At 30.8% G+C, this 12,911-nt stretch overlaps 1 protein-coding gene across 3 annotated transcripts in view; it reads left to right on the forward strand.

The window, feature by feature from the left end:
• The window catches only part of LOC132752320 (neurocalcin homolog), a 56,147-nt gene extending 49,229 nt beyond the window's left edge, over window positions 1-6,918 (forward strand). For all 3 annotated transcript variants that reach the window (XM_060742631.1, XM_060742629.1, XM_060742630.1), the window contains exon 3: window positions 4,148-6,918. In XM_060742631.1, the coding sequence (XP_060598614.1) occupies window positions 4,148-4,345 (198 nt within the window). In that variant the 3' untranslated portion in view covers window positions 4,346-6,918. The remainder of the gene's footprint in view (window positions 1-4,147) is intronic.
• The last annotated feature ends 5,993 nt before the right edge of the window (window positions 6,919-12,911 follow it).

The following is a 12,911-nucleotide window of genomic DNA, read 5'->3' on the forward strand; positions in this document are numbered from 1 at the left end:
GTTTATGGAGATAAGTAATTGTTGTCTTGTTATCATTACTAAATTTTACAAGTGGATACTTAGTGTGGGTGTACTAATTACTAGTTAATGATGAAAGTGCCAAGTGTAAATTCTGTGTGTTAATTAACTAATGTAAGTACATGCTCATTGCATGGTTATTGTCATAATTAGGCATATGGTATTAATAAGATGATATATTATTATTGTCAATTACTCTACACACTGACACCTTAATCATCTTGTATGATGGAAACCTCTATGTGTTGACTGTTTTTTGTTGTATGATTCCCAGTTGTGCCTGGTACAAGCTGTTTTTGAGGATTTTGTTTTATTGTTAACATAGGTAAATCAATCACCATAGTGTCAAACTGTGAGAGGAATTCTGATTGATGTGAAGTGCTTAAAATGTTGTGGTGATTCTAGTATAAGAAAGTTTATGGAAAATGTAAAATAATAAGTCTGTCACTCCATTTATTTTTCTGTTGATGCTTTCTTACTGCAAGAACTGGAGTATGAATGTACTTTGAAATTTTCCTGCCGTTAATTTGGGACAGTCTTTTGTTCATCAAATGTTATTTCAATATCGAAATTGGGTTTTCGCTTGTGGATTTAGTCTGCTTTGTCAGAGTTATTGCCCTTGACCTGGTAAAAATTTGCAATTTTCAACTTGCGTCGCATAAAGCTCAAAAAGTATTTGACCTTAGGGTCATGAATCTTTGCAGGAATGTTGCTCAGCACGTAAAGTTGTGCACTGGGGCTTTGCTTGTGTTTTATTTTCTGTTTTGTCAAAGTAAATGCCCTTGACTTAGTAAAAATTTTCAATTTTAAACTTGTGTTGCGCATAGCCCCAAAAGTATTTGGCCTAGGGTCATGAAACTTAACAGGAGTGTAATTTTATGTGGTCAGCATGCGTAAGTGTGCAACTGGAGTTTCACTTGTGGATTTATCCAGTAGAGTTATTGCCCTTTTATTAGTTAAAATTTGCAATTTTCAACTTCGAGTGTAGCTCAAAAAGTATTAGATCTAAAGTCATGAAACTTCAGAAATGTTAGTTACCAATAATAGTGCAGTTGTGCACCTGGGGTTTGACTGTAGATTTATTCAGTATTTGATGAATAATTGCCCTTGACTTAGTAAAAATCATTCCATTCATAATGTTGTGTTATGAGTTCCTTGAGTGCTTGAGTTAGAATCAACCAACTTAACAGGAATAATGATTAACATCACTGTGAAGCTATGCACCTTGGGTTTTGCATGTGGATTTTTTTCAGTTTTATTAGAGTTATTGCCCTTGACTTCATATGACTTTACAATTTTCAACTTGTTCATGCATAGCTCAAAAAGTATTTGACCTGTAGGCCTGAAAGTTTACAAGAATGTTGATCAGCATGTGTTCTTATCCACCTTGTGGTTTGCTTGTGGATTTATTAAGTATTTGTAAAGTTCTTGCCCTTGACTTAGTATAATTTTTTTTTTTCAGCTTGTGACCTAGAGTCATAAGATTGACAAAACAGTGGAAAAACAGTGGAGTGTGGGGGCACAGTTGACACATTTCTAGTTTCCCTGTACATTTTAAGACAATATGAATTCCATGATTAAACAAGTTAATTGTTCTCTCTTATGACTTAATGATGAAAAAGGTTGTTCAATCACAGTGACTCAGTAATGTGGATTTGATGTGTTTTTTGCATTCATGCTTAACTGAAACACCCCAGGGATTCCGTTTGAATATATGCAGGCTCCTTGTTGGAACTATAAACATTTTTAAGCCAGACATATAAAGATATTTTTAGATACAAATAATAATATGTCAGCATTGTAAATACTAAGATACCCACACCCTTTCATTTTAAAAAATAGTTTTAATGTTAACAACTTTTTATGCTTCTTTAAGGAGCGGGTGCATTACTTATTGACAATTATTAAGTTAAAAAGAGAATTCTATATAATATAGTCCCTTTGCTCTTATTAATAAGGACATATAATTGCATTCTCTGTAATACAACTGGATGCACCAATTTAATTTACATTAATGATTTCTGTATCATTTCTGAGAAAATCTGCACATTTGTAAAATGCATTAATATATTGTAATTTATCTTTATAGAAAGACAGGAAACAAATTCTGCATGATTTTATCTATAGCTTGTCTTTTACTAGGGGGGAAAGATGATTGATTATCAATAGACTGTAGGTCATAAAACTTGATTTGCTATTTATTGGGTGCAATTGCATCTGAATACAGGTTTTATAATCTCTGTTTTCTTGTCTATAGGGTATAAATATCTACATGATCAGTTTTTGAGCATGCTATTATGTTGTATACACATGTTAGATATTTTGAAGTTATAGTTCAGGATGTAATATCAGTTTTTCTGTCACTTTTTGGTTCACAAAAATATCTCTAATGCCAGTGATGTATGCAGGGAACTGTAATTCCTTTGAAAACTTAATCTGATTAAATAAGCAAAACTTGTAAAAGTTATCACATCATGCTTAATCAAGGGAAAATTGGGTCATCTAGCAACTTGGGCAGAATTGACTTAGATGTTTGTTTTGAGGAGTTTTGATCAAAGTACATATGCAGTTAATATAAAAATCCTTGAAAAGGAAATTCTTTAAAGAAATCTACAATAGAATTATTCAAGTTTTAAGATGAAAGGTCACTAAGTTCAGACAACATTAAAAGAGTAAGAAAATCAAGTGATGGGAAAGTAGTGGTTGTACTGTGACTGGTTTATGTCTTCCTATAGTCATGATTGTCTAGGCCAAGTGTGACATGTATAAATCTTGGCATGATTACCTCCCCCAAATGTTTCTCATCTCGTGTAGGAGTGGTTCATGTGTTCCAGAAAACTTTTCTGAACAAAAATCAATAAAGATGTGTTCATAATGATGTAGATTTTAGTTATATATAATCAATGACAGAATTCCTTTCCTTCTCATTAACCGTCTTTTGTTATACAATGTATTTTAATAGTGGTTTTGTAATGTGAAAAACAGACATATACTTTTATGCGAGAATAAAGACTAAGCCCTAATGCCTCTTTTTTTGTGCATTGACATTTAATGCAGAAGTCCTCAGACTTACTTAAATGAGTCTTCATGTTTCAGCAGATGTTAATGCCCCAAAAAGTTGCATTAATCGTCTTTTGTTATACAATGTATTTTAATAGCAGTTTCTTTATCATATACTATCCTTAATGCCCCTTTTCTGCATGCATTGTTATTTGAAGTCCTTAGATTTACTAAATTTCTTGCACTGCAGACTTTTGTTTTAAACGAGTCCTTGTTAAAGCAGAGCAAAAACTGTTTGTGTTGAAGGTTGTACATACATCAATGTTTTATTCTCTCATTTATCATAATATATTATATAGAGTGGCTTATGTTTCTAAATAATCACAGATTTGTTGCTTTAAGTCTTTCCATTTACACCATTAAAAAGCAATTATTGCTGAACAATTTGCATAATTCTGTTACATCTTACACAATCTACATATGTCTTTCAATTAATCATATTGGATATATTCTTAGGTGAAATAATTCTTCAAAGATGGTGCCTATTTAATAATTGATTGTACTGGTATCAAAGTACTATATGATGCAGAAATTTGCTTTTTGTTTGTGATAGACTGATAGTGCCAAATGTTAAATTAAGTTTCAAACAATTATAAGTATATAATGAAATTTGTGTGTTAATGAAAATGCTGTAAAATTAAGTCTCATCTCATGCATTATCAAACTCGGTTTAAACCTCTTACTAAAACAAGAAATAATACATTGTATTAGCAGTTCTTGTATAATTATATAATTGTGGAATTCTACAAATTAATAAAATTGTAATGTATAAGTCAAGTCTTCTGATCCCATGTACTAAAAGAGAAAAATATTTTACTTTGCCTCTTAAATTTCTATTATACACAATACAGATGGTTTCGACATTTACTGACACTTGACAGTTGAATTCTTACTGACCTCATACTGACAAATGATGGAACATTTGGCCTATGTTCATAGTATCAGTTAATATCTACTATACTGACAATAATTGTCAGCCAAATACATGTTGTTTGTTGAAACTTGACTTATCTTTCTCAAAATAATTTTAGCTTTATATCTATCATCTTGTATTGTTTCTCAATTTCAGGCAATTTACAAAATGGTCGGAACAGTTATGAAGATGCCTGATGATGAATCCACGCCCGAGAAGCGCACAGACAAAATATTCCGTCAAATGGACAAAAATGCTGACAATCAGTTGTCACTAGCAGAATTTATCGAAGGAGCTAAAAGTGATCCATCGATAGTTAGATTATTGCAATGTGATCCAAGCTCTGCAAGCTGAAAATTTTGGCAGGAAAACATGACATTGCCATCTGCAAAACTAGAATGGAAGCTAATTCCTTATTATCATGTGTTTTAGAAGACAGAAAACAAAGCACAATACTCTCCAGGACATGGTGTTATCATATGTTATTATAAGATATGTTTTCCTATGATTTGTTTGTTATACATGTATTGCATCATTGCCTTTGGTACCATAATTGATCAAACTTAAATGCACCATATTTATTCTAATAAATGTCATACACATGAAACTTGTATATTAAACACAATATACTGTACTATATTTATGTACATTTACTATGATAAATATGGTGAATCAGGACACAACTCCTGTGAAATCCATTTGATAGAATACTGGTACCTGATTACATCTCATTTTGTGGCCTATATTTTTTCATATTAATGTTCTTTTTTTACCATTAAGAATCACCATTATTGTCTGACATTCAGTCCTCTTTTTATTTAGTTTTTATATGTACATGTACAGGCACTCATCTTTATAATTATATATGTCATACAGCTACATGTTTACTATTCAAACAGATTTTTTTGTTTAAAGCAAAACTGCTCTTAATATATTGTTTTATATTTTTCACATGACTGATAATGTAAATTAAATGGAAGCACAGGAAAAATAAGGAAGAAAATGTTAATTTAAACACAAAGATGTTGCTTAACTGGAGTTTCAAAAAAGTACTGAAGCTCAAGTTTTGCATCAAAAATATTTTTGCATTATCGGTGATAACAGATGTATTATAAAGAATTGATATGTTTGATGATAATTTGATATACATGTATACATTTTAACATGTCCAGTATATAGAGGTGAAAATATGTCAACATATACTGTCTGATGTATAAATTATAAATATTCAGTCAGTAAAATTAAAGCAAAAACAACCAAAGAAGTTTATATATAAAATATCTGGAGGTTTTGATGATTTAAAGACAACCAGCATAATTACTACAGGAGTAGGGTGACAAGTTTAATATTGACAGGCTTGAGAAAAAGTGTGATGTGAACAATGGGATACTGCATCTGAAACTTGGAATATTATTCTTGTGTAGGATAATACAAAATGAACTGTTTCCGAAATTTCAAGCACACTGCTTAAGAGAAAAACCTACTGGTAGGGAAAATCTAAATAGGTACTTGAGATAGGTTGTTGGACTAGATCCGTGAGTTGTTGCCAATATTTTAGCTTGTTATTGTACCCTAAACAGCTGTACATTGTTGCTCAACCATCATTATATTTGTAAAAGAATGCACATTCCATGTTTTAATGCAAGCTGTTATAAATACACAAGTTTTATTCTGAAAACATGATGTAGATTATCAGGCAGCATTGTAAATGTACCTAGCTTTAAAAAACAACACTAGCATAATAAATCACTCTAACTAAAAACAGTGTTTCTGTTACGATCTCATCATATATGCTTTAGTAAATTCACTTAATACTGGACAAGATAAATTATTATACTTGAAAAATTGTTCTTATTTTTACTTCAGTTTTATATACTTGAAAGTTAATATTTTGAGCATGAATAAGTTTCATGTATTTCATTCTGGAGAATTTCATATAGCTTTCAGCTATAAGAGATGGAGATAGAATTATTTCTATTGACCTATATTCATCAATAGATTTCTTTCTTTAGAAGAAAACTTCCATTTTGATGATTTCAGTAAAGTAGCACATGCATTTTGAGAGCCCATGTTTTTGTATTCAGTGAGTATCGAGTTGAATGGAGGGTCATTGATTTTCTAAATTTTCCATGTAACAATTATTTTGTTAACAGTCAACTTTTGGATATTTTGCAATATCTTCTGTCAGGAAATATATGTCTCACAATGTGCTCTAGTCTAATTTTGGCATTAATGTACAAAGAAAGTTGAGATGTAAGGCAAGCAAGAGAAAACTTTGCTATCCTGTCGTAATTCTTTCATAACAGAAATATCAAAATTATATGGGAACAAGTCATCTTGACATAACACTGATTTTTTTTGTTGCATAAGTTACAACTTATTTATCTTACATCCAATATTAAGGGTCTTTCAGAAGTCCATTTTCTTGACTATCCATTACTGGTGTTAAACATCTACTAGTATAAAGGAACATGGTTTCTACCCAGGTAGGGCCAAAACTTACTATCACTTAATGGGGAAATAGACATCATTTTCTAGGAGAACATTTTCTGGTTAGGCACTAGCTGCAGATATCTGTTGACTTGTTTTTGTTGTGAAAGATAAACATACATTTAGTGCTTGTCTTTGTAAGACAAATATTTACATGATGAACATAGTAACATGCATTATTTTTGTTGTTTTCATCTTTTGTTATTAAAGAGATTAACATCATTATTAACTGTATTTTAACATTGTATGAATATTGTCTCAGTAACCATCAAATTACCACTAAAAATCTTACGAAAAATTTAGAAAAGGTAATTAGAAATGTATTCAAATGGAACTTTGTAGGAAAATAAAACAATCTTTGTCAATTTTTTCAGTTTAACATTTGTTGAATGCTGTCTGTGTATTATAGTAAGACAGGTGTTTATAAATTGGCTGTGGTTTTTAGCTCGACTTTTCTATGAAAAGGGGAGCTATCCTACTCGCCCCGGCGTCGGCGTCGGCGTTGGCGTCGGCGTTGGCGTCACACCTTGGTTAAGTTTTTCGTACCACCCCACTTTATTTCAGAAGTATTACAAGTATGGCTTTGAAACTTACCATACTTGTTCACCATCATAACCTCCATCTACAGACAAGAGTACATAACTCTGTCAAGGTTTTTGACAGAATTATGGCCCTTTTTTGACTTAGAAAGTGTATTGAGCTTGGTTAAGTTTTTTTGTACCACCTCACTTTATTTCAAAACCATTGGAGGTATTGCTTTGAAACTGACCATACTTGTTTACCATCACGACCTTCATCAACAGACAAGAGGACATAACTCTGTCAAGGTTTTTGACAGAATTATGCCCCTTTTTGACTTAGAAAATACATTGAATATGGGTAAAATCCACTTATTGCCTTAACCCTTTGAGATATTGCTTTGAAACTTTTAATGCTATTTCACATCATTACCCCCATCTGTACGCAAGAGAAGGTAACTCTGTCAAGGATTTGTTTTTAAAAATTAAGGCCTTTTATCGACTTAGAATCTTGGTTAAGTTTTTAGTACCAGTCCACTTTTTGACTGAACTGTTTGAGATATTAATTTGAAAGTTGGAATACTTGTTTACAATCATGATTCCCAAACATGTCCAGGAGAAGGTAATTCTGTCAAAGATTTTATTTGAATTATGGCCCTTAACTGTCAATGTTTTGTATTATAGGCAAGCACTAAAAAACTTAAAAAATCTAAAAAAATTCATTCCTATCCACTTGTTCACTTTACCATAAATTATGTCATATAAACATTGCTGTAATATTCAAGGGTATCAAACAACTAGTTCACTTTAAAAATACAGAGATTCTTGTATTGCCTTTTACTGCAAAAACTTTTTTTATTGGCAAGCAATAAAAAAGTCGAGCGCGCTGTCTTACGGACAGCTCTTGTTTTATTCTGATACAATTATCTTTGTTATATTGCCATGAAGGCTATACTGGAGATATAATTGTGTTTTTGTATATAAATATATATATATTATGTTTGAAAGGTAGAGTTCAAACTTGTTATTGATAAAACATTTTGTTGGTATCATACTCCGGCTTTGACTTGCACAAAAGTTGTTACATTCTAATAACATACTGAATGATATTTTCACACAAATACCTGTCGCTGTTCACATGTATGCAATATTTCCATTTATTTCACACAAAAGATTTTCTATTCTGTGTACAACTTGATATTAAGGCAGTTCTGAGAATTAATCATTTATCACTGTTCTCATCATACACCTATTTATGAAAAATATATATAAAAATACTGTATAAAAATGTTAAAGTTGAGTTCACACAGAGTGCACACTTATAGACAGACAAGGAGATTGATTATAAGCATTTCTTTGAGCTAAACAAGTTGTTTTCTTGTGCATAAAATGTTACCTCTTTGTCTATTTCACTGTTATGAAATGTAATACTCTTGTGCAAGGTTAAAGCTAGAGTACATTTTTTTTCTTCATATATATATTTTTTTTTGTTAATTCCTATTATTATGAGAATATCAATGCCTGTTGTTTGTTATTTCAATGGTCAATGATTTTGTAAAATGTTAATGTTTGATCAACTCTTTTTCTACTATTTTATGTAACAGTTTAATTTTGCTTCTATAATTATATATTATATATATACCTGTATAATATTAGTACCAGGATGTGTATGTTTACATGTTACCATAATATCTTAAAATCATTTTCACACAAATACTAGTTATCCCTGGAATGTAAATATAGTTCCAATACAATTCAGTTAATAAACATTTATATTATACAAGATACAAAAATCTTAGATTCCTATTAAACTGATATTGATAAAGGGGAATAAATAAAACAGATTTCAACCATTTGGAATGTTCACTGTCTAAGGGACCAAACTTGGTGTACAGTATCTTCAGATTTAACTTCTGTTTTAAGTAGATAATTAGATTAGTCCATTTTTCATTTTAATTAGAATACACTCACTTAGTTGCTTCTTTTATGCACAAATTATGGAAGAACACGTTTTAACAGTATTGACTTTATTTAATAAAAGGTAGAACAAGATGTCGCATTCATATCTGATTGTAGATTGTACATTTTATATAAAATTTAAGTTGCTTTTGAAAAGTATTGAAAAAGGAAATGTGCAAAAAAAGTAATTGAGCGTCAGTTAATGAAAATGATACAATGTTTTATCACATGCATGTATATTTTTTTTTTTGTCAAGCTTAAAATAACATCAAAGTTTGCTTCATACTTGACTATACAAATATACAGAAGGCCAATAAACGGTGGGTCATCAAGGTTACTAGGTGCTTTGAAAAAGTGCTTGACATTTTGTTAATTCTGTATTATAATTATCAATTTTGTCTGTGTTTTTAATTAAAACATGTGCTTGTTTTTAATTAGAACATGTGCCGACAGTATAACATCATGAACATTCAATACCTGACGTAGAAGACATGCACCAAACATTTTGAAAAAAATAAATTGATATTTCTACAGTAGCGTAGGTTTTTATATATAATATTTAGTTGATGCCGAAAGAAATTTCCTTTGAGAAATTGTTTTACAAAATTTCTTTTTAGACAAATTTTATAGATATGTAGAAATTGAAGGTTATTTGCTATCATTTTAATCAGTCCTTTTTTGTAAGTAGAAAACAAAATTGAGAAGATAATTTTTGAGTTGAAATATCACTAGAGATTTATTGATATATTTAACTTATCAATAAGAAAAGGTTCATTGTTATCTAGTGTTCTTAAAACTGACTTATAAACTCAGTAACTAGCAAACTTTGATACATGTAAAATGTTCATAAAAAATCAGCTTCATTTATTAATGCAAAATTGATTTGTTTCCATAATACATTGTCTTTGTGTTGATTTAACATCAAGTCATGTTCTTTTCTTGATAATTAAAAAGTAATCAATGTTTAGCAAATATGTAAATACACTTTTGATTTTTTTCTTGCAACAAATTCAAAATTCTTGTTTATGACTATGTAAGATAAACTTTAAGAAATAAGAACTTACAAAAAAGAAACAAAAACTAAAGTTCCTGTGAAGGTGTGAAATAGTAATGAAACTATGTATTGTATTTTTGAAATGTTATTTACATTGGTTATTATGTTTGTAGATGTCGTGTAAACACCCTGTCAGCTGAGTGTATTTTGTCATATAAACTGAAAAATAAATACTTCTTCTCATAATGACTTCGTTTTCTTATATCATTTTATAATTAGGTTCTTCGCTACGATAGGGTATGCTACATAATGTTCGTACAGATAGTTCTTGTATGTATATGGGAAAAGATATACACCTTATACATTAAACAAACAGACATTTTTGCTTGCACAATTTTAGTTTATTGTCCTTACTGTAATAAAATCATAACATCAGAATTCATTTCATAACAGTGATTTAACTTAAAAAAAAGAAAATACAAAAATTAAATCAGTATTACAAATGAATCATTGAGGAGTAGAAAATAATAAGCTAACTTATAATAGCAGCAACATTCTACCTATCCAACCAGTGCAGACCAAGGTCAGCTGCAGGGAAGAAATCTACATAAGTCGCACTTCCTTTTCAATCCTGCTTTATTGTCCAACAATATTGACCTGGCATTCTTGCATTTGACCTTTTAGTCGGTAAATTCCGTAAACTTGTAAAAGATAATTTAATGAAATAAAAAAAAAAAATAACTGTATAAAACACTACTTAACAGGCATCTTAAAACCAGATGTAGTAAAACAATTTCAAATTAATTCTTGCTAGTAAAATAAAAAAAAAAATGCTTGGTGTTGGTTAGGTATCGAACCAGAGACCTTTAGATCAGTAGTCTAGCATCTATACCAATACACCACAAGTCTTTGACGTGTGAAGTTAACAATTATATCAATATATTCGTTATATACTAGTGTTTTTACCTTTACGAAAACAATATATTATGTTGTATCATAATTGTATATGTTTGCATTATATGAAAAAATATGGTTTAAACCAGTCAGCCATCACATTTCTGCAGTCATCATGGTCTGCACTGTTTGATGTTCAGACAATGTATATAAATACATTCTGTTAACTGAAATGTTTTCCTAAACATAATAAATGGTTATATCAAGATTGAAAGATGGACAAGTCCATTTAAGATATTTAGCATGGTCAGGGTTAACTAGAAGTAACATGAGCTGCTGCATGTAAGATACAGAATATAAGGTGATCAGCATAGTCCCAAAAAATAACATTCTATATACATCACACACCTTAAACAATAGCAAGTCATTGATCTAAACTCTATAAAAAATGTTTCTATTTATAATCAAGTGTGTTGCACTCAAGCCAAGTTCACAGACAGACAATGGTAGAATCAATGAGATTGAATGTGGTAAAAACTGTTTGCATTCACAAGGTATTGTAAGTTTTATAAAGAAAACATCAATTGGTATTTATGGCATGAACTCTTATTTTCAAAGGTGGTTTTGAATCTTTATCTCTGGCTCAAATGACGTAGTCAGTTCTTTGGAATGTTGATTTTATACAGTGGACTCTTAGAAATAATTTCACAACCGCTATAATTATATATATATGAATATTATATGTAGCAGCATTTCTTAGTGTCAATAATTTACCTGTGCAATAATCATTATACATGTAAGTTTTTAATAAAGTGTTAATAGATTCAGATTTAAAGCATTGACTCGATTCAGTCACTATCATTTGTCAACTTGGCGACTGTATGTCCAGCTGGCCTATGAATGATCCTCTTTTGTTGCCTATATAATTATCTGAGCTCTTCCTCCTTAAATAAATCTGACAAGTCAGCATATGACTATATACTGTCCATGGGACATGAAATATAATTAGTAGGTACAAGTTATTAACTGTTATTCTTTTTTTCAGTTAGGTCAACATTATCATCCAATATTTAGTCTGATGCAAGACTTTAAGTAACCTGTTGTGTTTCCAACAGTTTATTATTGGCCAGTTTAATTAAGTCACTGTCATATACTTCCACTGCAAGTTGATCACTTTTTATGTTACACTTTTCTTTTCAAATGTTGATTATTTAAACCTTTACTGGTGGTGGTGTTGGTAGTTTTCACTCCGGATCACATAGAGGATATTTGTTTAGTTCAGTGTAAGATCGGAATATAATTCACCAAGTGAGCATTAAAAGGTATATTTCACGAGTGGCGCAGCCACGAGTGAAATATGAACTTTTGGTGTTCACAAGGTGAAATATATTTCGATCTCACACTAAACTAAACAAATTTTCTTTTTATTATATGCAAAGAAACGTTTTAAAAAGACATTAAACCTTATACTGAATGAAAAGCGCGCCAAATAATAATACAACGTGACGTCATTTACGACGTCACGTCATTAAGTTGGTACCCAGTTCTGTGCACGCTGGTATTTCACTGAAACAACGTAAGGGGCTTAAATTCAAAACAGTGAAATTATCAAAGTGGTAATTTCACTGTTTCAAACAGTGAAATTACCAGTTTTATATCACTGATATATTTCTATAAACCACCGAAAAGCATGTAATAAAGCAGTATACCACGCTGAATTTACCAGAGCACAGTTCAGCCACTGCATCGTTCCTGGTCATGCTGTCAAGCAATTTACCAGTACTAGTTGCCTTCACTTTCACAAGGAACTGATTGTACATACAAGACCAGCGGTACAGTGTGAATGACTGTAGAAAGGATTTCATGATCAATCACAACGAAAGTGACCTGCACTGTCGAGGAAATGAACCGGGGTCGCCCGATTAACAGTCCTGCGCTCTACATATTGAGCTAACTGGACAGCTTTACCTGGATGCAACCAGTGAAGCGTTCTGCTTCAAAAAGTGCTTAAACTTTTTTACATTACAGAAGAAAACTTTTTCATGTTTTATTCAAAGAATGAGTT

The sequence above is a fragment of the Ruditapes philippinarum genome, unplaced genomic scaffold (assembly GCF_026571515.1).
Source record: "Ruditapes philippinarum isolate M1 unplaced genomic scaffold, ASM2657151v2 ctg606_1_1_1_1, whole genome shotgun sequence".
Taxonomy (NCBI): Eukaryota; Metazoa; Mollusca; class Bivalvia; order Venerida; family Veneridae; genus Ruditapes; species Ruditapes philippinarum.